This window comes from Hyperoodon ampullatus (genome assembly GCF_949752795.1).
Source record: "Hyperoodon ampullatus genome assembly, chromosome: 13".
NCBI classification, from domain to species: domain Eukaryota; kingdom Metazoa; phylum Chordata; class Mammalia; order Artiodactyla; family Ziphiidae; genus Hyperoodon; species Hyperoodon ampullatus.
The window spans coordinates 18,808,149-18,834,653 of record NC_136926.1 but is presented as its reverse complement, the minus strand read 5'-3'; the positions used below and the strand labels follow the sequence as shown (position 1 = coordinate 18,834,653).

The window sequence follows — 26,505 nt, the reverse complement described above, 5'->3', positions numbered from 1 at the left end:
GGGAGGAGGAAACAAACTCACAAACCACCCATCCCAACTATGGAGAAATCAGCCTTCTGCCCAAAGATGCTGGTGCCCTGAAGAGAGCGACTAAAGCTCCAGGAGGTCAGACCCAGGCAAACAAAATGGAAAAGTCCTGACGGGGGATTAAGAACCAGCCCCTGCCCTCCCTCCTCCATCCTCACCGCTTTTATCTCCACAATACAGATGTCTCAGACCCCGGTTTTAGGAGATGACACGGGCTCATAATTTCTGCAGGGCACTGCAGGCAGACAGGATCCTCCAGAAAACCCCAGCCCTCAGAGCAGCAACAGCCAGTGTCATCCAGAAACCAAGACACGACAGGGGGGCGGGGTGGGTGGGCAGAAATCAGCGGTGGCGATACTTACTAACTTGGGCTGGAAACCTCTGAAGAGCAGAAGTAGGGAGCTGGCTGGCTGGAGGTGCAGACGTCAGTACAACAGAAAAGGTCCGGGACTGCCGTGGTCACATCGTGAACGGAACTGCCCCCAGCCCCTGCCTTTCCCGCCCTCCAGAGAAGGCTGAACGTCTGAAGAAGAGGCTGGATGGGGCCCTCGAGGAAAGCAGAGTCCCCGTCCAGATGGCGTTCCCACCCAGACGGCAAATGGCTCTGGTGGAACTCTCGTCCTTCCCTGATATTTGGGTTTAAAAAGGCCCTTGTCCCTGCACATCCTGATGAAAGAGGGCCATTCACAGGGAGCAAAACAGCTGAAGTTCCTCTAATCACTTTACTCCTACGGCTTCGCAGTGGGCCTCGGGAATGAGCAGCAGGGTGTGTGTATTAGAAACTGCGAGGAAAAACAGCTGGTGGCCCAGTAACCCGCCCCGAGCCATGAGGACCCCATCCTTGTTCAAACCGTCACATATCACCATCCATTCACCCAACAGTGACCGTGGGCAGCGGCCACAGTTAGTTACTGGGTGTTTTCACAAGCACCGTTTTGTTCTGGAAATCCTTCAGTCGTGCTAATCACTCCTGGAGGAGGCAAATCTGGGGTGTGGGGGACGGCATTCCAGGTAGAGGTCGGGAGGTGCTCTGAGACCCTCACACAAGGGGCGCAGGGCAGGCTGCAGTGGGAGGGCAGGTGTGGGTCCCGGAGGGTGTGGGCCAGGACCCCGAAACCCACCCAGCGGGAGCAGCTGGAAATAAAGTAAGCATGCAACCAACGATAGTGCAGGGCAGGATGGGATGAGTCCCCTGCAAAAGGAAACCTGTAGGGCTGGGAAAAGGAACTGTCTAAGTGATGGGTTCTGGAACATTCTGTGAAGGGCACTGAGCAGACTTCTGGGAGGGCCTCCTCTGGAAGGCTCTCCCAGCTCCCAAATGATCGATTAATCCTCACACAAGAGGATTAAGTGAAACATACACTACGATTATGCTTATTTTGCAATTGAGGAAACTTCAGCTGCAGGAGCGTAATCTTTACAAGATGGGATGAGACCCACATCTCTCGGGCCCACGCCCACCTTCTTAACCCCTGGAACGCCCTCGCCCCTGCCCGTCCAGAGTGAGAATCAGAGAGGAGACCCTGCAGCCACCTCTGCCCTGCCTGCCCTGACGGCCAAGCTCAGCATCACCAAGGACTAAGGACAGGACCCATCCCCAGTCCTTCTTCCCAGCATGTGAATGCATCAGGTGCGGGAAAGATGCAGGGAAACATCCTCAGAAAGAGAAGACTGGGCATCAGCCCCCGGGGGGCAAGCAGCAGGGCTGCCACCATCACAGTTATGGGACAGGACACATCATTTGGTCCTTCTGGACTGAATGGGGATCCTGGGGGGCTGGAGGGAGGGGAGCAGCACAGCCATGCTGGTCAAGAAGCTGCTTCTCAGCAAGAGCACCGCCACTGCCCGAGCGCCCACCACGTGGCAGAGGCCACATGAGGCTCTCAGCTGTGCCACCCCGTCTAATTCCCAAGCTCTGCGGGGAAGGCCTTCTTTCCTCTCTGACAAATGAAGGAAGCCAGTCCAGCTCCTGAAAGCGTCCTGGGGAGAGCCTGGGCAACCTCATTTTCAACCAAGGCCCTTGGTGACTCTGGTGCACATGGAAGTTCTAAGAAAATACAAGGCACTGGTCTGGGAATCCATATTTCTGGGTTCTAATGCTTGGTCTATTATGGGTATGTTCTGATATTCACTTACAGGGCTCTCTGTTCATTCATTCGAATAGCCAAATATTTGCAGACTAAGGAGAACCATGCTAAGCCAAGCCTTAAGGGATGGGTCTATGTTTGGGCAGTTTGGAAGTGTGCCAGGCCACTTAGAAACATAATTCCTTGAAGAAGGGAAACATCAGGTGTAGAAACATCACACTACAGAATATGATACTAACGCTCCTAATTTCCAACTCTGGCCATACATCGGAAGAACCTATGAAACTTTTAAAACATATTCACATCCAGGTCTAACGTCAGCCAATTCTAGTTCAGAAGGTCTGTGACGAGTCCTCAGCATCTGCTTTTTAAAAAGTCCCAGAAATTGTCCCGATGCACATCCAGGGCTAAGAACCCCTGAGCTTAACAATAACAGAAGACACAGAGGAAACTGGCTCCCCTTGTGGCCTTCATAAGAGTACCTTACACACAGTAGGTACACGATAAATGTTTTTGCTGGTGGAAGATAACACCAATCAAAATGTGTGGTCCTCTCGGAAGATTAACACAATTAGGTGCAATGTAGGGAGGTCACACTAGGTCAAAAAAACAAAATAATACCCTCCTGGGAAGCAGCAAAACAGGTTAGCAGATAATTGCACGTGCTCTTCTTCTACCAATACTTTCAGACTCACAGGTGTTCCTGCCCTTGAAAGGCAGCCCTGCATTACAGTCATCTGAGATGACAATCATAACGAGGGATCAGACGTCTGATAAGCTCTGCTGTTGACAAAGCACTCTGGCTAATGTCAACCTATTTGATCTTCATGAAGCTCTCCCATGCAGGCAGAGCAGGCATTATTATACTCATTTTATAGATGATGAAACAGGAAGTTATTAACCAGTTATGATTTTAGGATTTCTGATGCTACCTCCTGCAAAAAAAAAAACAACCCAGAGAAAATGAGCATAAAAGTATAGGCTCAAAAAAGGGTAGAAATTAACACAACATTGTAACTCAACTATACTTCAAAAAAAAAAAAAAGATTCAAATTGGACTGGTTGAAACGAACTGAACTATTGATACTTTTGCATGGATAGAATTAACCCTCGATCGCACTCAGCTCTGCCCAGCGATTACTGAGTAGACTGGTTTGTCCAGTGGACTTGACGATAATTCAAGAAAAAAATGGAATGCATATAAAGTTGTCACTACAGAAAAGGTGGTGCCCGTGAACACTCCCAAGAGGAGGTTCCATTAATTCCATCTAGGTTAAATACTGACTGTGCCTCTATCGTGCCTGGTCAGTGCTAAACCCTGGGGATTCAAAGTGAAACAGAAACGGTTTCTGCCCTGGAGCAACAGCACAGTCCAGTGGGTCAGACAGACGCAGGACAGTACCTGCAATGTAGTGCAGCAGGTCCCATGATGCAGGGATGAATAAGGTGCCATATATGCACACGCATGTGCACACACACACACACACACTCAGGAGGGATGCCCAGCCCAGCCTGGGGGTCCAGGGAGATCTCCCTGAAACACCACCAAGCTGGGCCTCGAAGGACCTGTAAACAGGGACAAAGAGGGCAAGGAGCAGGAGAACAGGAAGATTCTGCTATAGGTGCCCTCCAGTGAACAGGGGACGAGGATCTGGTCTCTGTGGTAAGAGGTTCCACTGAGAATTCATAAATGTCTATTCAGGTTTATACGTCAGTTCCTTATAAGTCTGGTTAGCATGAGTTGGTTTCTCAGAACTTGATCATCCCTGGGTGAACTAATATTCCAGTTTCAGAACGTGCAAAGCTAAGAATCAAACCCTGGGTGAGTGCTTGAGCCAGGAGTTCTCAGCACCCGAAGGCCTAGTAGCCACTCATCGAGGGTTATTTTAAGTAAGTCAACGATACCTCCAATCCGAATGGGGCTTCATAATTTACAGAGAGCTTGCCCCTACATTTCTTCACTTAATTCTTACAATGCCACTTTTCTGATGAAAGAACGAAAACAGAGAAGATAGACGACGTGTCTGCAGTCGTACGGCCCATAAGGGGCCGGACGAGATTGACAGGCTCCAAGTTCGGGGCTCTTCCTGTAGAATCCCGAGGTCAGACAGCAGGACGGTGTGACCTGCAGCCACAGGAGCAGCAGGTAGAGCTGGATGGATGCAAGTCTACCTTAAAACCTCCTGGCGATGTTTTAGATGGATCCAGAACCCCCTTGCTACCAAAATGAAGTTTGCAAAGATGCAAAGGAGACGGAAGACTTGTACACGGAGTAAGGTAAGCAGCCTGCAGGTGGAGATGGAAAACTCTCTTCACTGTTCTCCCATGGGTGCCTCCCTCATTTTGAAGTCAAGTTCAAAAGTCACAAAGACCCCGGGCTGTGCTGAGGCCTTATTTTTATTTTGTCCTTTACGGGGCATTCAGCAAGGCCTGTCCCATATGCCATTCTTCGGGGCCTAAGCAAACAACTCACCTGACACACTGATCAGCTAGAGCCCCCCAAAAACTCCCCTCCACACAGGATGCTGACAACAGGGAAACTCCAGCTCTGCAGGGCCTTATACTTAGGGAATGGGGTCACTGGCAAGAAATGCTGGCAGGGCTTGTTACAAATGTCTTTGCTGCTGGGGCATGTATTGTTTGGCTAGAAGGCGTAGGCTTCTCTCAGAGAGAAGGAATGTCCAGAAGTATTTTGGACAGTAAGAGACATTCTCTGCAGCCAGCTACACAGCACTCCTTCCTACCAATGGGTAGGAGCAAGCAGCTGAATATACCAACAAGCTCGCAAAATCGGGACTTCCCCCCCACCCCTCCCGGAAAAGTGAGACAGCAAATCACACACCTTGGATTGGCTTCACAAACCTTGGGATAGCTCCTCGATGGCCCCCAAGAGCCCTCAGGCCCCGTCTGTGGAAGCCGGAGCCGGTGTATCTTCCCGTGAACATCTGGTACACCGGTATCTAAGCCCCCTTCGTGAGCACAGAGGGAGAAAGGCCACATTGTGCAGGAAACGCAATGGCAGCAGAGGCAACCTAGCCAGCCAGAAATAACAGGCACACGAAGGAAATGTTTTTGAAATAACTCAAAAATTCCAAGAACGAATTGTCTCAACTGTCCCCGGTTCTCGGCCCTTTCTTTGGGATGCAGCCCATCCCATATTCATGGGTCGCCAAGTCCTAACCTTTCCAGGGCGCCCTTTCCTTCCCAGTCCCCCAGGCCTGTAAGCCATGCGACGTCCACTCACTGTGTGCCCGGCTCTGTGCTTGGTCCTCAGGGCCCCTGCAGGGCAGGGCTTTCCAAGAGAAAGGACATCTTCTCCACCTGTGCCGTCCAATACGGCAGCCATTGGCCATAGAGGCCTATGTTCTGAACACTTGAAATGCGATGAGTGTGACTGATGAGCTGAATTTGTCATTTTATTTGATTTTAATTAAATTTTAACTAGCCACGTGCGGCTACCAGCTATGATATGGGACAGCACAGCTGTACCGGGAGCTTGCAGCCTAACGAGAGTCAGGGCAGAGAAGAGAGGACCCCATGCCTTAGTTCCCAGCCACTGTTCTTGTTACATTATGCCGCAGCTCCAGAACTTTCAATGATGCAGCATTCTCTATAGAACCCAGAGTCCTTGTGCTTGCTTTGTATGGCAGCCAGTTAGCCATGCCATGTCACTAACTAAATTTCAGTCATCCAACACTCTCTGACCTCAGGGAGCTTATAATGCAATCAGCAAAAGTGATTTATAATAAAAAGCTTCCTTGTATCAGCTCTTACACTATTCCTCCCACACTCCATGCGATTTCTGCTCCATCCCCGTCTATGTCATGGTCATCAACTCTTCTACTCTGGGTCTCTAGCACAGCCTCTCTCCTGTTTGCCTCCCCACGTCCCGTCCACCTTCCAACGTTCACGCCTTCTCCAGGAAGCCCTCCCTCACCACCCTAGCTGCAAGCCGTGCTCTTCCCTTTCGACACGTTACAGCACCTTCTCTCACGGTGCTGGTGAAGAAACTGAGGCTCAGAGGGTAAGTCACTCATCCAAGGTCATATACTTAGAAAGGGATAGGAACCCAAGGCCCCAAACTATGTTCCTGGACCTATTTACCTACTAACTGGTGGTGATGTTATCTTCATACCAGTATATTTTAACTTCACGATGGGACTCCAGGGCCAGGACACACGTAATTTTTTAAGTCTCCCTCCCTGCCTGACATATAATATTGATACTCAGAAGTAAATACTCATAAACTGGCCGAGCTGTACCCTTCTCCAGCCTCAAAGCATTTTGTGACTAACTCACCTTGGTCATCTCTGAGCAGCTGTAACAGTGGGTGCTCAACACACACAGGATGAACAGGACAGATAAGACTAACAGATAACAGAGAACCAACCAGTGGTTACCAGTGGGGAGACAGGAGGAGGGAGGGGCAATATAAGGGTAGGGGATCAAGAGGTACAAACTATTATGTTATGCAATAAGCTACAAAGATATACAGTACGACACAGGGAATACAGCCAATAGTTTTTTTGTTTTTTTTTTGCATTACGCGGGCCTCTCACTGCTGTGGCCTCTCCCATTGCGGAGCACAGGCTCCGGACGCGCAGGCCCAGCGGCCATGGCTCACGGGCCTAGCCGCTCCGCGGCATGTGGGATCTTCCCAGACTGGGGCATGAACCCGTGTCCCCTGAATTGGCAGGCGGACTCTCAACCACTGCGCCACCAGGGAAGCCCCAGCCAATAGTTTTTAAAACTATAAATGGAGTATAACCTTTAAAAATTGTGAATCGGGGGTTTCCCTGGTGGCGCAGTGGTTGGGGGTCCACCTGCCGATGCAGGGGACACGGGTTCGTGCCCCGGTCCGGGAAGATCCCACGTGTCGCGGAGCGGCTGGGCCCGTGAGCCATGGCCGCTGGGCCTGCGCGTCCGGAGCCTGTGCTCCACAACGGGAGAGGCCCAGGTACCGCAAAAAAAAAAAAAAAAAAAAAATCGTGAATCACTATATTGTAACCTGTAACTTATATTATACATCAACTATACTTCAATAAAAAAATAAATTAAGGGCTTCCCTGGTGGCGCAGTGGTTGAGAGCCCGCCTGCCGATGCGGGGGGCGCGGGTTCGTGCCCCGGTCTGGGAGGGTCCCACGTGCCGCGGAGCGGCTGGGCCCGTGAGCCGTGGCCGCTGGGCCTGCGCGTCCGGAGCCTGTGCTCCGCGACGGGAGAGGCCACAGCAGTGAGAGGCCCGCATACCACAAAAAAAATAAATAAATAAAATAAAATAAAATAAATTAAAAAGATGCCCTATTACTCAACTAAAACATGTAACCTGGGAAAACAGTTCTCAAGCTTCAATCAGTTATCAGACACCTCTAACTAAGCATTACAACCTCTGGATAAAACAAAAGACTCACTGCATAAATGCAGTTACAGTCAGGTCCTCTTGGCAACCAAGTGTTTCAAACAACACAACTAAGTTCTCCTCATCACTGGAGTCCTGAGAGCCAAGGCTACAACTTCTCAGTCTCTGGACACCCCTCAGATGTGCACTCAGTAAATATAAAATCGATAAGAAACATCTTTGCTGTGTGTCATGCTGGGCATGTCATACATATTAACCTAATATTAACCTAATCCTCAGCATCCACCTATGAGTATTTTATACGGGGAAACTGAAGCTCAGAGACATCAAGTCGCATGTCCAAATTCATGTGGCCAAAAAGTGGAAAAGGCAGGAGAAGACACCAGGAGTCTCACCGGTAAGCATCGAACCTCTGCTGAATTGACACCCATGGGGAAACACAGAGTGAAGAAAGTAAGTCTGCTTCTCTTCCCCAACAATTCAGACCGAAAACCATCTGGTGGGCAGAGCAAGGCAGGCCTCTGGGTGAGGGAGAGGGTGTGGTGAGCAGCAGAGAGGTGGCTGCAGATAGGGGAGTCGATCAAACAAGTAAACACTTTAGGGACAACGGGAGCACGGTTCCTCACTATCAGAAAAGGGATTACAGGGGCTTCCCTGGTGGCGCAGTGGTTAAGAATCTGCCTGCCAACGCAGGGGACACGGGTTCAGGCCCTGGTCTGGGAATATCCCACATGCCGCGGAGCAACCAAGCCCGTGTGCCATAACTACTGAGCCCACATGCCACAAATACTAAAGCCCGCGTGCCTAGAACCCGTGCTCCACAACAAGAGAAGCCACCGCAATGAGAAGCCCGTGCACCACAACAAAGAGTAGCCCCTGCTCGCCGCAACTAGAGAAAGCCCGCGCGCAGCAACGAAGACCCAACACAGCCAAAAATAAAAATAAATAAAATAAATAAATTTATTTTTAAAAAAAGAAAGAAAAGGGATTACAAATATGGAGAGAGAAAAAACTAGAATGAACCCAGAGATGTTGGATCAGAAGTGAAGGTATTAGCTTGAATTTATGGTTTTAAATATATTTAAATACAGAAAAAAATACAGATGCAAACGTGTGTGTGCATGTGTGTGCTTGCGTGTGCACGTACCTCCACATATTCCCTAATTCTGCCCACTGAAGGGGCCTGCGGAGAGCAATGCCCCCAACAGTAATAATAAGTACACTTACCTCAGCTTCTTTGTTTTTGTTTTCCAGATTAATTTGGTATAATTTTATTTCTTCAAAAGAAAAGTCCTTAATTAATATTGTTTGTTTTTAGAGAGTAGAAAGAGCTTCAAGGAATCTTTATATAGAGTACACGAAAAGAAAATGTAATATTTTCTGCTTTTTTAACTTAGTGGGAATTTAGTTCTCAGATACGCCCATGGATCAACTAAAACCCAAATAAATGGAACGTGACAACCTGTATCTACCACTTTCCATGGTCTGCATTCCACTGTCAGATTTCTAGGTCCAGCCCCAGCTCCTAATCTCATCCATCAATTATCCCTTCCAATTATTATTCACAGGGGTTAAAATGCTTCATAAATTCTTTATTAAAAACTTTTTTGTTGAAGTATAATTGACCTACACCACTGTTAGTTCCAGGTGCACAAGATAGTGATTCACAAAATAATCACCACCTGTCTCGGTTTTGAAATTCCATTCTCTACTAAAAGGAACTAGGTAGGGCTCCTTGGAGAAATGAGGGATTCCAGAGATGGGGGATGGAAAGGACAAGATGAGGTCTGCCATCTGGTGTCAGAAAATAAGGCAGTGCTTAAAGGAAGATGTGGATACGTCAAGGGACAGGGAAGCCAGCTTGAATGAGACCCCACAGGCTAAATGGGGGACAATTTGAACCTTGAAGTCAATACAATTAACAGACTATGAACCGATGCACGAAACAGACAAACAGGAGTCCACACAGATATAAATCAATGGAAAAGTTGAGGGGGCATCAGGTACTGACCTAATTTCAAAGTATTCCCCCCCAAGAAACACTTCTTGATAAAGGGGGAAAAGAATACCCGTGCAGTAAAGAAGCCGGGCAAAGCCACTTGAGGACCATGGTGAACATCACCGGTGATGAGACACATGGTGTTGCACGACCCGAATCTAATTTTGAGGGAACATCAGTCAACCCCAAACTGAGAGACATTCTACAAACTGACGGGCCTCTCCCTTCAAAAGTGTCCAGGTCACGAGAGTCAAAGAAAGACTAAGGAATGTCCCAGACTGAAGGAGAGTCAGGAGACAGGACCACTACATGCAGCAGGCGATCCTGACCTGGATCCTTTACAACAGAGGACACTGTTGGGACAAATGGCGGACCCTGAATGGGGTCTGAGGATTAGAAAAATGTTATTTGTACTATATTTGCAACTTTTATGTACGTTTTTGTTTCTGAATTTTTTTAATTACTTAAAAAAATTTTTTTTAATTCCACTTAACTGGATTTTGGCAAAAACACTCCTTTTAATTCTTCTCTATTGGCCAGTGATTAAAAACTTAAGACCCTCTCACTGGTCATCATCACTGGCAGACGTCCTGACTTCCAGCTTCCCTCTTGGATGCTCTGACCCTCAGCACCTGAGATCTCTCCCTGCCTCAGGACCATTTCCCCTCTGTGTTTCCATAACAGCAGCAGCCTCGCTTCATGCCTAAGGCAGTGGAGGATGATGGGAAGCTCCCCTCTCTGGGTTCCTCTCGGTCTATGGCTGTCCAGATTTCGAGAGCCTCACACACATGGCCCTGGCCCACGTAAGACCTAATTTTAGCGTTTTCCTGCTCTGAGACCACACTTTCGGAAAAGTGGGGGGCCAACCTGCCCGGGCGAGCCTCCCATTGTGACGGGCACGCGAAGTCAGGACGCTGCAGACCTGCAGGATGTGACTCAGCATCCTGTTTTCAACAGTTGGAGTGGCCAGCAGATTTGGCACCAAGCACTGCAGCTGACCTCACCTCTCAAGACAACAAATACCCAGGTTAATTGGTGGGATGGGCCCGTGGCATCAGCTCTCCCTGTGGACCTCAGGGCCAAACCTAAGATGACCTGCCTGTCTGCCCATCTCACTGGGTCTCCTCACGAATACCCATCTGCAGGTATCTACCAGGAACAGTTCTTCAGAGAAACTGACCTGGCGGTATTTTAAGGACACCATGAGTCAAGCAACTGATCTTGTTTCTTTCTTTGCTTTGACTCCCAGGAAGCTCAAAGTCAGATATGTAGCCAAACTCTGGTAACTATACCAACATTATGCCTTGAATTCCACATACAAACCTTCTCCTCACTTTGCTTTATTTTCCCCTATGTTCACCATGTTCCACTTTTCCAATTTTAAATCATACTGTTCCCTCTGAATGTTATAAGCTGTTTCAAATCGCTTTCGGGCAGACCTATGGTAGACACAGCACACATGTTACCTCTGGAGGGTAAGGACTCTTTTTTTATTTAGCATGGAATCCCCAGCATTCAGCACAGAACCCAATACACATATAGGCACCAAACATGCTGGGTTGGCCAAAAAGTTCGTTCAGATTTTTCCATAACAGCTTATGGAAAACCCGAACGAAGTTTTTGGCCAACCCAATACACTGGCTGGATTGATAAGGCAAATATAACTCTAAATAAAAACCACCTCCGTTACCAGGTTGCTTCATAAGCGACACATCTCCCTCCCACTCCGTGTGGCGGGGCCTGCACAGGGCGCCCGGGCTTGGGGAGTGGGCTCCTGAGGAAGCCCCCTTGCCGTATGGCTCAGCGGCCTCCACCCCAGAAGCGCACAGCCCCTCCCAACTTCCAGCTGCTTCAGACAAGACACGGAACAGTGGGCTTGGACATCTGGGAAGAAGGGACAAGCAATTTCCAGAGGCGGCAGAGGGCCTGGCTCTCTCCGAAGCACACCAACAGTCCCCTCCCTTGTGGGTCCCGATCTGGGGACTCACGCCTTGAGAACTCTCAGCAAGCATGTGGGAATCACTTCTGCCAGCACGGGGAGGCCCCCGGCAGGGAGGGCACCAGACGTTTCCTAAGGCGGGGCCTCTGAGGCCTTCTTTGAAACAAAGTCTTTTTAAAAATAGCTTCAAAAGTAGCCATTCAAGGAAAAAAAATTTTTTTAATCTGTATAAATAAATAAATAAATAAAGGCAGACAAGACACGATGCTTCGCCTGGTACCAGGCTCAGTGTAACTTGGAGGGAAACAGGTCAGGCGTTGGCTGTTTTTTCCCTTGGGTTCCACTCAGTTGACTTTTTGGTCTTTGGTCTGGGGGGGAACATGGTCAGGAAGGCAGCAGAAGGGACTCTCACTTCCCACCATCTATGAAAATGGGCTGGCAAGGACCAGACACTACACACTGTACAAGACGCCCTCTCAGCCTCATACAAGCCCCCTGAACCGAGGAGGACCCTTCCTGTTTCAGGGAGGGCAGGGGGCTGGCCCGAGGTCACAGTCACACAGGCTGTCAGGGGGTGGGTACAGACGCGACCCAGAAGCCCCACCCCGTCCAGGCACAGCCAACGGCACGATTCTGTAATTTACACAGCGGTCTGGGCATTGCTGATCCTCTCCCCACACAGCGGGGCAGGACGGCCAGGGGGGTGCTCTCATCAGCACGTTGCCTCTGCCGCGGGAGTGGGGACCATCGCCAGGGCTTTCCACACGCCAGAGTGGGAGTCTTGTGGGCCAGACGCGTGGTCTTGCCCCCAGCCCCCAGCCCCATCACTCAGCACGCCCTGCAAGTGGCTACTCCTGACTTCGATTAATCCTCTGATGAATCCTGTTTTCTTCCTGCAGCCTTCCTCAAAACAGAAAGACTCCCGTGGATATCCTCCTAGTCTTAGGAATTTCCCACTACACTGCCCAGATCCAGGGTATCTGACCACAGCACGACATACGCCAAGGATGAACTCTAAAGGCGGGAGTCCCTTCTGTTGAGACGGCCGCCGCCGTGCGTGTGGCCCTGCTCTGGGGTGAGGCGCGCCTGGCTTGATGCTCACTGAGGGGGAAGTGGGTCTGAGCAGAGGGTCCACTTCCTCTCAGCAGCCACACCAGTTCTCTCCATCTCAGCGTGACTTGGCGAGATGCCCCACACAGGGCTAACCTTGCTCTCAGCCTGAGAAGAAAGGAGAAACTCTGGACGGCCTGTTAGAAAGCTACCGAGAATGGTTAGAAGTGGTAACAAGGTAACACAGAACTAGTGGTCAGAAGTGGTAACAAGGTAACACAGAACTAGATTGGTGGGTGTGAGTGAGGACTCTCCTTCTCGCATTTGGAAGCCATAATCTAATCTCATCTCTTCACTTTACAAAGGAGGCAGTGGGGGCCCAGAGACCTTTAGTGACTGGCCTAAGGTTGCACAGCAGATGACACATCGTGGGACAGAACCTAGGTTTTCTGACTCCCTCTCACAGCTTTGCTCCATTTACCACGAGGGTGATCGGGTACCACGATCACCCAGGAAGAAACTGCTCACATGAACGAGCATTCTTGGTGTGTACACATGCTCCCCTGGTGTGCAAACACGCTCCCCTAGTGTGCTAAGTGCACAGGAAGAATCAGACCAGGGCTTCCAGGCATTCTTTTTTTTTTTTTTTTTTGCGGTACGCGGGCCTCTCACTGCTGTGGCCTCTCCCATTGCGGAACACAGGCTCTGGACGCGCAGGCTCAGCGGCCATGGCTCACGGGTCCAGCCGCTCTGCGGCATGTGGGATCTTCCCGGACCGGGGCACGAACCCGTGTCCCCTGCAACGGCAGGCAGACTCTCAACCACTGAGCCACCAGGGAAGCCCCCAGGCATTCTTTTGAAGTCTAAGCACTGGTATTTCAAAAGTTTAATGAAACCTACTAGACTCTGAGCAAAATCCATTTTAAGTTAAACTTAATAACTTTAATTACGTTCCAACAGAATCAAATTAACTCTTCACCTCTGTTCTCACGTGCCCCCATTCTAGGATGAGTTTTCTAACGACAACAAAAAATATTTAACACATACTGAAGGCGAATTCTGATTTTAAAATCAAACGTTCCAACAAACTGCCAGGAAGAACACTGGAGTTAAATCGAAAGGAAGAGCAGAATGGTACAATGGCCCCAGAACGTTACATGTGTGTGCACCCGTGTTTCAGGTGGGGAGTCGACGGGAGGTAGCTGCCTCTAAAGCCACGCGGGTGGGGACAGGAAGGGATGAGCTGAACACAAACCTGCAGGTGCCCTGTGGGGACAGGAGCAGCAAGGAAGGGACACAGGTTTCTGAGTCACAGCGACCTGCATCTAAACCCTGGCCCCGGCCCCTGGGAACTGCAGTTTCCTACAATGAGGCAGGCACCTCGTGGGGGTGACAGAAACCAGACAAGCTGCATCCAGTGCCCAGCCCAGTGCCTGCACCTACAGGCCCCCGCTGAACGGGAGCCACGCGGAGCACCCCTCACCCTCCCCTGCTACCCGTCCAGGAGACTGCATGGGAAGGGGCATCGAGTACAAGTCTCACTCTAGGTCAAGGTCAGGGAGCTCACAGGACAGGGCACACCGCTCACCGTGGGGCCCCTGGGGTTCAGGCCAGAAGGGAGGATGGCAAAGCCACGGGAGGCGGGCTTGCGGAGATGGCTCTCGAATTTGGGGGCTCAGAGCACAGGCTTTGGAGTCAAAGAGACTCGGAGCATGAGGGTCCTGGCTCCATCACTTCCTACTACCTGAAATTAGGCCAGCTACCTCCCTGAGGCTTTGTCTTCTCATCCAGAGAATGGGAACAGAAGTGGTGCTTTCCTTACACAGACGAAATAAAACAATGCCCATGAGGCAACTCACAGAGCAGAGCACGTCTGAAGGGCTCACTTCCACAGCCTCCATCCCTGGTTGACTTTTCCTCCTCAGCACCTGCTAACACACTTAATGTACCTGTTCATCTTACCTACTGTCTTATCTCCCCCAACAGAATGTCAGCCACAAGGGCAGGGATTTCTGTGCTTTGGTCACTGCTATATTCTCAGCTCCTAGGACAGTGCTTGGCACACAGTAAGTGCTCAATAAAGATTTGGTGAATGAATGGCTTGTAAGCAGATTAAGACGGGCGTGCTGAGACTGAGCTAACAGCACCTGTATTGCCAAACTGCAGGGGAAAATCGCAGGAAAAATTCCTCTGTCCTTTGCTTCCTGTGTGTTGTCCAAGACCACTCTGAGTTCCTCACCATGAAATAGAACTTGGAAAATTCAATTTACAAGACCTCGATGGCCCATCCAGTGCACACCAGGCACCGGGAGAGGTGACGGGAGAGGCGGGGAAGGCTCTGTCCTTAGGGTGGGCTCATGGTCAAGTGGGCAGGCGCCCTGGGCAGTGGCTCAAGGCCTCGTGCTCAGAAGGGCTCCGAGCTTGGTTAATGCTCTGCTGTTGCCACCTTGAAATTCTTCATCACTTTTTAAAAAGTGGATCCACAATTTTCATTTTGCACTGGGCTCCACAAATTATACAGCTGATCCTCCTAGCAGAGAACATTTATGTACTTCGGTAAATACTACATAACAAGTCCCAAGTCTCAAGGAAATACTAAGGAGAGATAAACGCCTGTGGGGAAAAAAAGGAAGAGTCAGAAGTGACCACAGGAAGTGATCTGAAGGAGGCAGAGGCGGGGCATTTGTTGAACGTCTATGATGCCGCAGGTTATTTTGCCCATTGGAAAATGAGGCCTGCCCAGGTCATATGACAGCCAGGTGAGGTGGCAGATGACAGAGGTGGAAGCCAAACCCAGGCCTGTCCCTCCCCAAGGCCAAAGCTCATGGAAAAAATGTTTAAGGGTCATTGGAGGTGTTATTGCAGAGGCCAATATGCAACATGGGGCAAACACAAGAGATGCCAAGCCTCCAAGTGTGAAGGAGGAGCGTACGGGTGCTGAGTGGAGAACGTGACGGTCTCTGGCATGTGGGCGACTCCTGCCAGCTCCCTGGGGCTCCTGGCCTCTTCCCACCAGCCAGTGATGCCTTTATATAAGTGATGCCTTTACAGCCTGCCACATCTGTAACACTGAACAGAACCCTACTCGGTTACATGTCTTGTTTTCTCTACATTAGACTGGGGCATCTCAAGAACTCCCACGGACTGAGACTGGTGGGCAGATTCTGAGGTTGCCCAGGATCCCAGGCCTTGGTGCAGGCACACTGGATGAGCCCCCTGTGCTGAGTGTGCTGGGACCAGGGAACAGGATGGGAGAGCTACTCCCTTCATTAGGTTATACCCTATGGCAAAGGTGATGGGATGGTCCCTCTCCTGATGGCATTCCCTGATGGCATCAGATTCTCCTGTCGGCCTTGAAGCAAGCCACCAGCCATGGAATCTACAGCTGCAAGAGAACGCATTCTGCCAAGAACCAGTGTGAGCCTGGAAGAGGACCAAAGCCACAGATGAGATCCCGGCCCCAGCTAACACCTTGACTGCAGCCACGTGAGACCCCCAGCGGAGGACACAGCTCAACCATATCCGGGTTCCTGGCCCACAGGAGCTGTGAGGGAATAACCATGTATCGTTCTGGACCACTGAGTCTGGAGTAGCTTGTTACACAGCAGTAGACAGCTGATGCAGCGGCCTGCTGCACAAAGCCTGGATGCCGCAAACGCTCGACACCTCTTGCCAGGACTTAAATGGACAGACTCTCAACAGCCACAGTCAAGTCTTGACGAGTAAGAAACCGTCAAGAAAGGCAGAGAGAAACCTCAAAGGGTGGACAGGCCTCGAAGAAGAGGTTGTGAATAAAGATTGGGAAGTGTGATCTGCAGAGCAAAGACACACCAACCACCATGCCATCCTGATGCTGTCGGGGAGGGAGAAAAGCTTATAGGGAGAGCGGGGTCCTCTGGGGGTTTCCAGGTCAAGACCGGAAGGAGGAGAGGGTAGAGGGAACGGCAGAGGTGTGAGGGAGTCCACAGTTCACCACTGAAACCAGGCAGAACAGGGAAGACAAAGTCCTGCCGCTGTGGCCCAAACGTTTGCTTGGGCAAGTAAGAAAAGAAATGAAAAGAACTCTAATGATCATTTTCACGTGCCTGACTTGAAATACTGGATGAAAAAAAACCCCCCAAAAAAACAAAACAGCAAAACACTCACTCCTGATCCACACTCTGGAAACAACACAACCATATTCCCTCCCCACGGCCCTGCCTGGCACACAACCACTTACGCCTCATGCCAGACTGAGGCGACTCCCAGGATGGTGAGGGAGCCAGGAGCTGTGCCAGCAGGCCATAAGCTCACCAATTCCCACAGTCTGAACAGCGCAGCTTCCCAAAGGGGATCGCTGGAGGCCGGCGGCCATCTGCACACGCAGAGAGCAGGGGAGAGGCAGCGAGGGCTGGGTCTACGGCTCTGCGTCACTCAGCTTCCCTCTGGACGGGCGCTGAGCAGGTCTCGAGACGTCCGCCAGAAGGCCTTCGGAGAAACCATCCAGATGACAATAAAGATTCTGCAGGGGCTTCCCTGGTGGCGCAGTGGTTGAGAGGCTGCCTGCCAATGCAGGGGACATGGGTTCGAGCCCTGGTCTGGGAAGATCCCACATGCCGCAGAGCAACTAGGCCCGTGAGCCACAACTACTGAGCCTGCGCGTCTGGAGCCTGTGCTCCGCAACAAGAGAGGCCACGACAGTGAAAGGCCCGCGCACCGCGATGAAGAATGGCCCCCGCTTGCCGCAACTAGAGAAAGCCCTCGCACAGAAACGAAGATCCAATACAGCCAAAAATAAATAAATAAAAAGCAGTTTCTTTAAAAAAAAAAAAAGATTCTGCAGAAGGTGCGCTCCTATTTACATCTTACAGGGATGTCACTGGGTAAAGGACGCGGGCTGGTCCAAGTCACAGGGCAGCCACGGGGGTGGCCCTCTCAGCCCCACACAGTGGACATGGCGCCTGCTGGGGGTGAGAGCCTCTACTTCTGGGCTGTGAACCTAACACTGATAGGAACACCATCCTCTGAAGACCAAACGCAGCCACTGTCCTCCACGCCCATCGTGGACCTGGCTCTGTGCAAGGGGCCCTACACAAAGTATTCGCCAACCCTGAAAGGTCATAGCTTTATCCATGTTACAGATGGAAGAACGGAGACCCACAGAGGCACAGTAACTCCCAGATGCATGCTGGCACCTCTACTAGTGCAGAAGCCAGGCTCCGAGCCTAGATCTGCCTGACTCCAAAGCCCACATCTTTCCTCGACACATCTTTCTCACACATGAATGCAATTCGCTGCAGAATCAAAACAAAGTTAATATGTTTAAACTGCTGAAGTGCCATGTGCAGGCAGAGAACTAAGACCCTGTCACTAAGATGGCACCAACAGTTAGGGACGAGACAAAAACACAGGTACCTGCCAGGGAAGGCAGGTATGGTACCCAGCACAGAGAGAAACCAAGAGCCACCTGCCAAGGAGAGGGAAGCCACAGAGGTTTGGGATGGGAGCACGCTGAGCTGGCCACGAGGACTGTGGCCAATTGGAAAGGGAACTGGCTTAGAGAAAGAGCCTGGTCAGGGAGCAGGGGTAGGACTGAAAAACGGCACACTCATTTGACGAAAGGCCAGTGACGAGGGTGAAGGAGGAAAAGAGGGTGGGGACCAGGAGGAAGAAGCACGGGCGCTTCCAGACTGGCGTCCCTCTGACAGTGGGGACGATAAACTGACGCAGAGGGTTGGGTTGATGGGTGGCCCCTCAGTGGATCAGGGGAGGCACAAGGACCTGACTGATGGTGCCACCGGGGGGGGGGACAAGGGAGGAAGAGGGCAGGTGAGACAGAAGAGCCAATCCATGGATTCAGCAATTTACTGGCTACACTGGCTAAGATCACTTCTTGGAGGACCCGAAAGATGAAACTGTCAATTAAGGGTAGACCAAGGGGCAAGGAGAGAAGAATATCCTGCGGGCCCCAGTTTCTCTCCCTCCCCAGCACCCTTCAGAAACCAAATCAGGCCAGATTAACTTCAGGATGAATGTGAAGCAAAGAGAAATCTCCTCTCCCCCAACTCTCCTCCCCAAGACGAGCAACGAATGGGGGACCGACCATTCCACACATTTGTTTTCTCTAGGAGAAGCTTAGAGAGCACAGGCCTGAAAATGCAAATCCACACACAGATGCCAATGAGTTTCAGTCAAAGCTTACACCAGGACAGCAGGACTTCCCTTGTTTGGTTCGGAGGGTTAGAAACCAGGACGGTGTCCACTGCCTAAAACGGGGCGTGGACATCCAGGTGAATGAAGAGGGGACGAAAGGGGAGCCTGTGAGGATGGGCTCAGAGACCAGGCTCCCCCCCAGCCCAGGTCTCCCAGAGCTCACGATGGCACTGGGGACCCACTGAGAGCAGCGCAGAGGGACTCACGGTGGTCACCAGGGGGATCTGACTTCCTAGGAGGCACCATCACAAGTCAGCGGGGCTCTTGGGCTCTCGTTCTGCTGCGGCCTCTACCCACCTGGGCGAGTTCAGCAAGTTCCCACGCCTGTACGTGCAACACAGCTGCTCAACTGAACCACGAAACTGGTCCCCGGAAAGGTGGTGTCCTGTGACAAACTCAGGTGTTGCGGGCAACCGAGGCACCGCTTCGAAGGCAACCTTGGGCCTCGGATTCCTCACCTGCGACCTGGGGGGAACAGCCCACCTCCTGGGGCCATTGTGAGGGTTAAATTTGGCAACGCAGAGAGCTGCCGTCACTTCCCTTTGTACGGTCCTCTCCAGCTCCAAGCTGTGCAGAGGAAGGGGCCTTTTATTGGCCAGCAGCACATACACATTTTCCTATCACTGCTATTTGTAACTTCCTTATTAATGGAAACAATTCAAAACACTATGTTGTCAGTTCAGGAAGGGCAATTAAAAAATGAAAGACCATCTAAGTGAGAGGCTGAAATGCCATCTCTGGGGCAAGAGGCCTGGAAGAAAAGGATCGGCTTGAGGGGGAGAAGAGTCCAAGTCCATGTAAGGGCTGCAGAGGAGCTAGGGGCGCGGGGATGGGGCCCCACGAGGCGGGCAGCAGGCCCTCCGCCCCGCTCTCCCTCCCCCACAGTCTCCAGAGCAGACTCCACTCCTCCCCTCCTCGCCTCCACCACTTGGGAATCCAGCTGATTCCAGCCTTGGAGACTCTCAGCAACCCACACCCCCAGTCTGAAGAGCAAACGTGTCACTGCCCCGCTCCTCCCTCCAGCATAACGTGAAAACGAGGACCCACAATTGTAATAAGACAACTATTTCTCTACACACATGAGCTTTAGAAAAAATGGTGCCTCCCTTCCCTCAAACACACAGAAAACTTCAAAGACAGGCGAGGCGGAGTTCTACCACTTCTGCGGGTGAGTTGAACCAGGATAGCCTGCTCTCCGTAATGAACGGCTGACCCCAGTTTCTGAACACGTATTTCCTTTTCCAATTAATTTTCCTCCTCCTCCCAAGATGAAACAGACATTAAAAAAAAAATCTTTTAAATTCTGTTTAATTCTTTTTTTTTTAATCTAGCTGTTTACTTTTTTACACTCTAAGAGCCAGAGTTTAAGACTAGTTCTTTGGTACAGAAGAATACATTATATAATGAAGTGCTAAATCTTCTGTAAACCAACAAAACACCCAATTTTTGGCAAAGAAAAACAATCGTGCTTTTGGCGTCTACTTGTGAATACAGCAACCGAGGACTACAAGCTTGAGAAACTTCTCAAATGAGTATACGTAAAGATTTCTCACTGGCGCGCGTGCACACACACACACACACACACACACACCACCTTGAATTAATAAACTGAGGGGTTGAATGTCTGTTTCAAATCAGCAATGTACTTACCTCAAAAGGAATACCTTCCCAAAAGCAGGATGGAAAAGTGAGAACATATTAAAATGATTATTTTCTTTAAAGCAGAAGTAAAATCTGGAAGGAAGTTTATAAAGATACTCATCATCACGGTAAAGCCAGGGGGGTGGAATACTGGCAATTATTTTTTTCTTCTCTAAATGTTACATAATGTTATTAAAGCTGTTTACAGTTAAACGTCTAGATCACTTGTAAAGCTCTCCTTCTGTCTATGTGTTCTGGATCGTTTTTAAAGCACTACTAAAAAGCTGGTGTAGCCTTTCTCGAGGGTCCTCCCTTTTGGAAAGGCACAAGAGTATTTCTTACCTGCTTGGAAGAAAGACTTCAGGACGAAAACACTAAGTCTGCTTACCTGTGGTTTAACTTGCGATCTTCATCGCTGCCAGCCTCCAACTGCAGAGAAAGAAAGAGAATGTCACAGCCCAGATGCCGCTATCGACAAGCCTCAGACACAAGGCTCACATTTTCTGCTCTGGTGTCTGCAAAAGATACAGATGTCCAGGAAACCTGGTTCCTTCCAAAGAGCCGCACCCTCTCCTTACCAATCCTGCTCTGCTGCTCCCCTGAGTAACTTCCGCGGAGGAATTTTCAGGTTTCCCGATGTTTCCCCACATGCCTTCCAAGGCATCGCAGATCGATGCCTGCTAACAGAGCGCTCCTGGCCGGCACTGCTACTCCACACGCTTGTTCAGCCCTGAGCTCTCCATTTTCCAGGGCTGCTTTGGAGCATATCCTGTTTTTCTGTTTTAAGGGGAGGGGGCAATGTCTTAAGAGGCTGTTTCCTCCCTTCAAGCTAGGCAACAGCTGAGTGATCAACACCATTTTAAGCCACAACACACAAGTTAAAAAATAAATAAATAAAACCACCACTACCACCACCATTCCAGGCAAGTCTTTCTTAATGGAAGGTGGCCAGGATCAGGCTGTCTGTTAGTCCTGAAGCTCTTGGTGGTTCTCAAAAAGGCTTAAAGTTTAATATAAAACTTTCTAGGCTATTGGTTTATTTATAGACATGAAAGAAAGGGACACTTAATATTTCCTAAATGTTACAAGGCCAAGAGGGTTAGAGGCTCCAAAAGTAACCACGATTTAAGCCCTGACTGCAATTTTTCTTTCTTTTCTTTTTTTTTTCTTTCAAGGAGAAAACTCAAATGAGAAGAAAACACACATCCCAACAACTCTGCACCGCTGGGACTTGGCATGTTTTGTATGTTACACAGAGGAGCTCATTGAAGGGGAAAGAGAGAAACCTGGAAAGCAGTGATGGCTGGAAGAGATGCAAGGCTGACTGAGGACAGAAACCAGACAGAAGCCAGCGGTGGTGGGAAAAGGGTTACGGAGATCATGTAGAGAGAGGTCTGGGCAGCAAGGGACACACACCACAGGTGGCAATTTCACCAAGGAATGAGTCCAGCAGAGGGTCCTGGAATCCCTACGCTGTCATAAGATCATGTATGTAACGCACTGGGCAGAGGCAGAGACCATCAGCTAGTTCTCACACTCCCTACCCGACAATGAAGGAGAAGTGGAAACATCGGGGACAGCTCTGCTGACCACAGGGCCACCAACTTCGGTGCCGAAGTGAAACATACACAAAGCAACTCACACAACCGCAGGAACAAACTTAGAAGAGACTGCTGGGTCTAACCCAGTGGTTCTCAACTGGGGGCAACTGATCTCAGCAGGGGACGCCAGGCAAGGCTGGAGCTTTTTTTGGGAGGATGCTACTGGCATCTAGTGGGTAGAGGTCAGAGTGCTGCTACACTTCCTCCAACACACAGGATGGGCCCCTGCAACAGACGGCTCACCCAACATCGGCAATGCTGAAGCTGAGCAACCCTGATCCAACCCCGCCACCTCAAAGGGACTGGAGATCTGCCCATGAAAATTAGTCACCTTGAACATTTGTCAAAAATCACAACGTAAAGGGCTTCCCTGGTGGCGCAGTGGTTGCGAGTCCGCCTGCCGATGCAGGGGACATGGGTTCGTGCCCCGGTCTGGGAAGATCCCACATGCCGCGGAGCGGCTAGGCCCGTGAGCCATGGCCGCTGAGCCTGCGCGTCCAGAGCCTGTGCTCCGCAACGGGAGAGGCCACAACAGTGAGAGGCCCGCGTACCGCAAAAAAAAAAAAAAAAAAAAAAAAAAATCACAACATAAAAAAAAAAAAAAAACAATGTTACAACCCATTCCTGAGAGCTGCTGCTTTACCTATTCTTGGGCTCTCTGCCTGTTCTCACAAAAGAATGAGGAAAGATTAACAGTAAAATGACATAAATGAGATAATTAAAGATTGGGGGGAAAGGAACAAAACTTAAAAAGAGGGAAGCACTGCTTTGCAGGGCGGGCTGTGACTTCCCTTAGTTCCCACGCCATGCAGCAGGACCACGGGCTGGGGAAGGAAAGATATACCCTGAGTGTCTCTGACTTAACGAAGGATGCACATTTTGAGGAGTAAGGAAATGATGGGGGGCAGGGAGGATACAGACTTCAAAATCATTTAATTCTTGCTCACTCTCTGAGATTCTCAGCATGAAAGGCAACGCAAGGTCAGTTATTCCAGAGAAGAAAGCTACATAGGCCAAAGAACACACGTTAGAGGGAAGCCAGCCCTTTCAGATGAGCTGAGGCCCAGAGAAGGGAAGTAACCTGAGGAAGGTCGGACCAGAGGCAGAGCCGGCCTGGCCCACGTCTCCTGATCCTGTGCACACACGCCTGCCCTCTCTGTTCCTTCTTGCATCTTCGTGCCTCGCCCCCACATGGAAGAAAGCCTCACCTTCCAGGGAACATCCCAGCCTCTGCTGGCTCCCTGGGCAACTAATGCTGCTGATTTACTCAAGTTGAATAAACGCTGGTTGAGTTTTATTCTTATTTTGGAGGTCACTGGCATTTGGTGAAAATAAGGCTTTCTGTAATAATTTAAAATGTGCCTAGTGGAAACAACCCCAATGTCCAACAAAATGTACATCCATACCATAGAATATTACTCGGCCATAAAAAGGAATGAGGTCCTGACATGTGCTGCAACATGGATGAGCCTTGAAAACATGATGGTGAGTGAAATAAGCCTGACACAAAAGGCCACATAGTGTATGATTCCACTTATACGAAATGCCCAGAATAAGCAAATACATAGAGACAGAAAGTACATTAGTGGTTGCCTAGAGTTGGTTACAGCAGGGCAGGGGTGGTGGGAGGGAGGCTGTGGGTGATGGCTAAGGGGTATGAGGTTTCTTTTGGGGGTGATGAAAATGTTCTGGAATTCGTGGTGATGCTTGTACAACCTTGTGCATATACTAAAAACCACTGAATTGTACACTTAACAATGGTGGGTTTATGGTATGTGAATTCTATCTCAGCTAAAAAATGAAATAATAAAATAAAAAATTTTAAATGTGTCTAAAGCAGAAATACATCAAGTGCAAAGTAACGCAGGGAATGTGGGGTTTAGAATCAGAGACCTAGGCTGAGAGGCTCTTTGCCTAACCTCTTCCTGGAGCTGAACTCTTCACTCGTTTTTGAGAAGGGACCATGAGATTAAGTGCAGAGAAGTACTTTGTAAACTGCAAGACAGCAGTAGTAGAAATGATGTAGGGGAACAGATGTCTCTGTGGGGAGGCCAGAAGCTAATGCAGACTCCTCAGCTGCAGGCTACTGGCCACCGTGCAGAGCAGGGACTGTTAGAATCTTCTGTCTGTAGACAAGATAACTCATTAATGGCTTCTCCTCGAGAGAAAGGGGCTGTGAGGTTCAACCCTGCAGCCACTCTGAGAGTGCCAGTCCCAGCAGAACAGGCTGAAGGGCTGCCCCACCAGGAGCTGGTGGGACAGGCAGGGCTGTTAAACTGCAAACAGGTCCTCTTCTCTCACAAACACACACAAACCTTTCCATGTTATCAGTCAACGTCCCCCAGGGAGAAGGGGCCTGAATTGCCCAGATGCTGGCGGGGCCACTTCCTGGGCCTGCAGGGCCCCTCCTCCAGCCTCTTCTCCCTTCCCTAAACAGCTCCCTGCCTCCTCCTCCAGCCTGCTGTGTCTGCAGGTCAGCACTCGGTCCGGCCACAGATGTGAGTTTAGACCCAACTGGTTCTCCTGCTCGGAGGCCCGAGGCCCAGACTAGCACGGGCCAGCCCAACTGTGCACTCAGAGGCCCAATTCCTCAGTAACCCCACAGCAAGGAGCCAGTCCAGGACAGGCTGGGTCACACGCAGACCCACAGAAACACGCACAGCGCAAAGATGCACTTTCAGCCCCAGAAAGCACCGGTGCAATCCCAGCAACCCCAGAATCGGCCACAGCCACACAGCCAGATGCACATAAACATGCAGCCCCAAAAGATATCACAGCAAGAAAAACCGAGACTCAGCTGCACACAAAGACATATGACACACAGTCACCCAGCGCCCTGAGCTCACTCAGCTACTGTCACACGGTGACGCCGGCCCCCGAGAGGCACGGCCACTCACACCCAGAGCCAGAACTCCAGTGGCGTGCAGTCGGGGGAAACAATCTCACAATCCACAGGGGCACCCGGCAGCCTCTCCCCCAGCATCACACAGGCACGGTTCCCAGGGGACAGGCCAGATTCACGCACAGGGAAAGGCACACACAGGCTGGCATACACATGCATACATTCAGCCGGGCACACAGGGAAAGGGCAGAGACAAGCCACAGGGTCCTGAATCTCAGAACCGGCATCTCAGGCAGTTACCCAATCAGGAGTCCCGGTCCCACGTCCAGTATCCCGCACAGTCACCCCCGGACGAGGGACACTGTCACACACTCACGGTCAACCCCCAGACGGGGCTCAAATTCACAGTCACCCGCAGATGGGGGTCACACACACCGTCTCATGCACACTTACCCCCAAACAGGGGTCACACAGTCACCCCCAGACGAGGGTCACACCCGCACACAGTCTCACTGCACAGTCACCCCCAAACAGGGGTCACACCCGCTTACAGCCTCCCGCACAGTCACCCCAGTCCGGCTGCCAAGGCTGGGTCGTCCGGCTGCGGCCCCGCAGGCCGAGGACCCCTTGAAGCTGCCCTGGCGCAGCCCCGGGCGCCCCGCACTCGCGGCCCAGGCCTGGCGCGGCGGCTGCTCGGCCAGGCCGGGGCGCGGGCCCGGGGCTCACCTCGCTGTTGCTGGCGGAGGAGGAGGCGGCGCTGGGCGTGGGCGAGCGCTGCAGGGTCACCAGGGCCATGGCTGCGGCGCGGCGCCCGGGCGCCGCCGAAGCCTCGGACTAGAGCCGCAGCCGCCACCGCCGCCGCCCGGGCCGGGCCCAGGGCGCTCCGGGAGCCGCTCACGGGCGGCCGGGCCGAGCCGGGCCGAGCCGGGCCGGGCCCGCCCCTCCCTGTCGGCGTCTGTCGCCGCCCCCACCCCCCGCCCCCCGCCCCCCGCCTCCCGCCTCCCGCGCCGGCGCGCGCCGGGCCTGAGCGCGGGCAGGGGCAGCGGCCGGGGCGGGGCGCGCGTGCGCGGCGCGGGATCCCCCGAGCGGCGGCGGGAGGCCCCGGCTGGCCAGTCACGTCTCCCGCGCGCCCGACGCGCGCGCCTCGGCCGCGCGCCCGGCCCTCCAGCCTGAGAAGCGGGGGCGCGCCCGGTGGCGAACAAATCCATCCCCCAGAGGCCAGCCCCCTTCGCAGGCGGGAAAACTGAGGCCCGGCGTCCGCACGGCCTGGAATGCTCGGGGAGGGGAGGTGCAGCGACCAGGAAATAAACACCTCCTGGTCCCTGCGCCTTGAACCCCGAGGAGCGGTCTGCAGAAATTAATTCGTTCATTCATTCATTCATTTATGAAATATTTATTGAGCACCTACTAAGTGCCAGGCACGGAGTATTCAACCGTGAGCAACATAGATTAGGCCTGCCCTCAGGGATTTGACAGAAGTGAGTCAAGTTACTAGGCACTTAAAAAAAATTATTTTGCCAGTCTTTTTATATGAATTCTTAATATGTGTCCAGAAACCCAGCCAACTCCTTGGGAAGTCAAGAAGGGCTTCTCTGAAAAGGGGGCATTTGCTCAGAGGCCTGACGGATGAGCAGGATTAACGGGTGAAGGGAGGGGAGACTGGGGGGTGGGGGGAGCTAAAGGCCCGGAAACTGGAAGGAGATTGTCCATCAGAGGCCCGATCCTAGGGAAGGGAGGAGGGAGAGAGTCAGGGTGCACTCTAGAAAGCTCT

The 26,505-nt window shown here is 51.4% G+C and overlaps 1 protein-coding gene across 3 annotated transcripts in view; it reads right to left on the bottom strand.

The window, feature by feature from the left end:
* SSH1 (slingshot protein phosphatase 1) overlaps positions 1-25,529 on the bottom strand; it is a gene marked incomplete at both ends in the record, with an annotated part of 56,510 nt that extends 30,981 nt beyond the window's left edge. For 2 of the 3 annotated variants that reach the window (XM_079717856.1, XM_079717857.1), the window contains 2 exons: positions 20,680-20,720; positions 25,461-25,529. In XM_079717856.1, coding sequence (XP_079573982.1) covers positions 20,680-20,720; positions 25,461-25,529 — 110 coding nt within the window. Of the gene's footprint in view, positions 1-20,679; positions 20,721-20,869; positions 20,942-25,460 lie in introns of those variants that run through there. The other variant, XM_079717855.1, reaches the window with a different exon arrangement.
* Between the last annotated feature and the right edge of the window lie 976 nt (positions 25,530-26,505).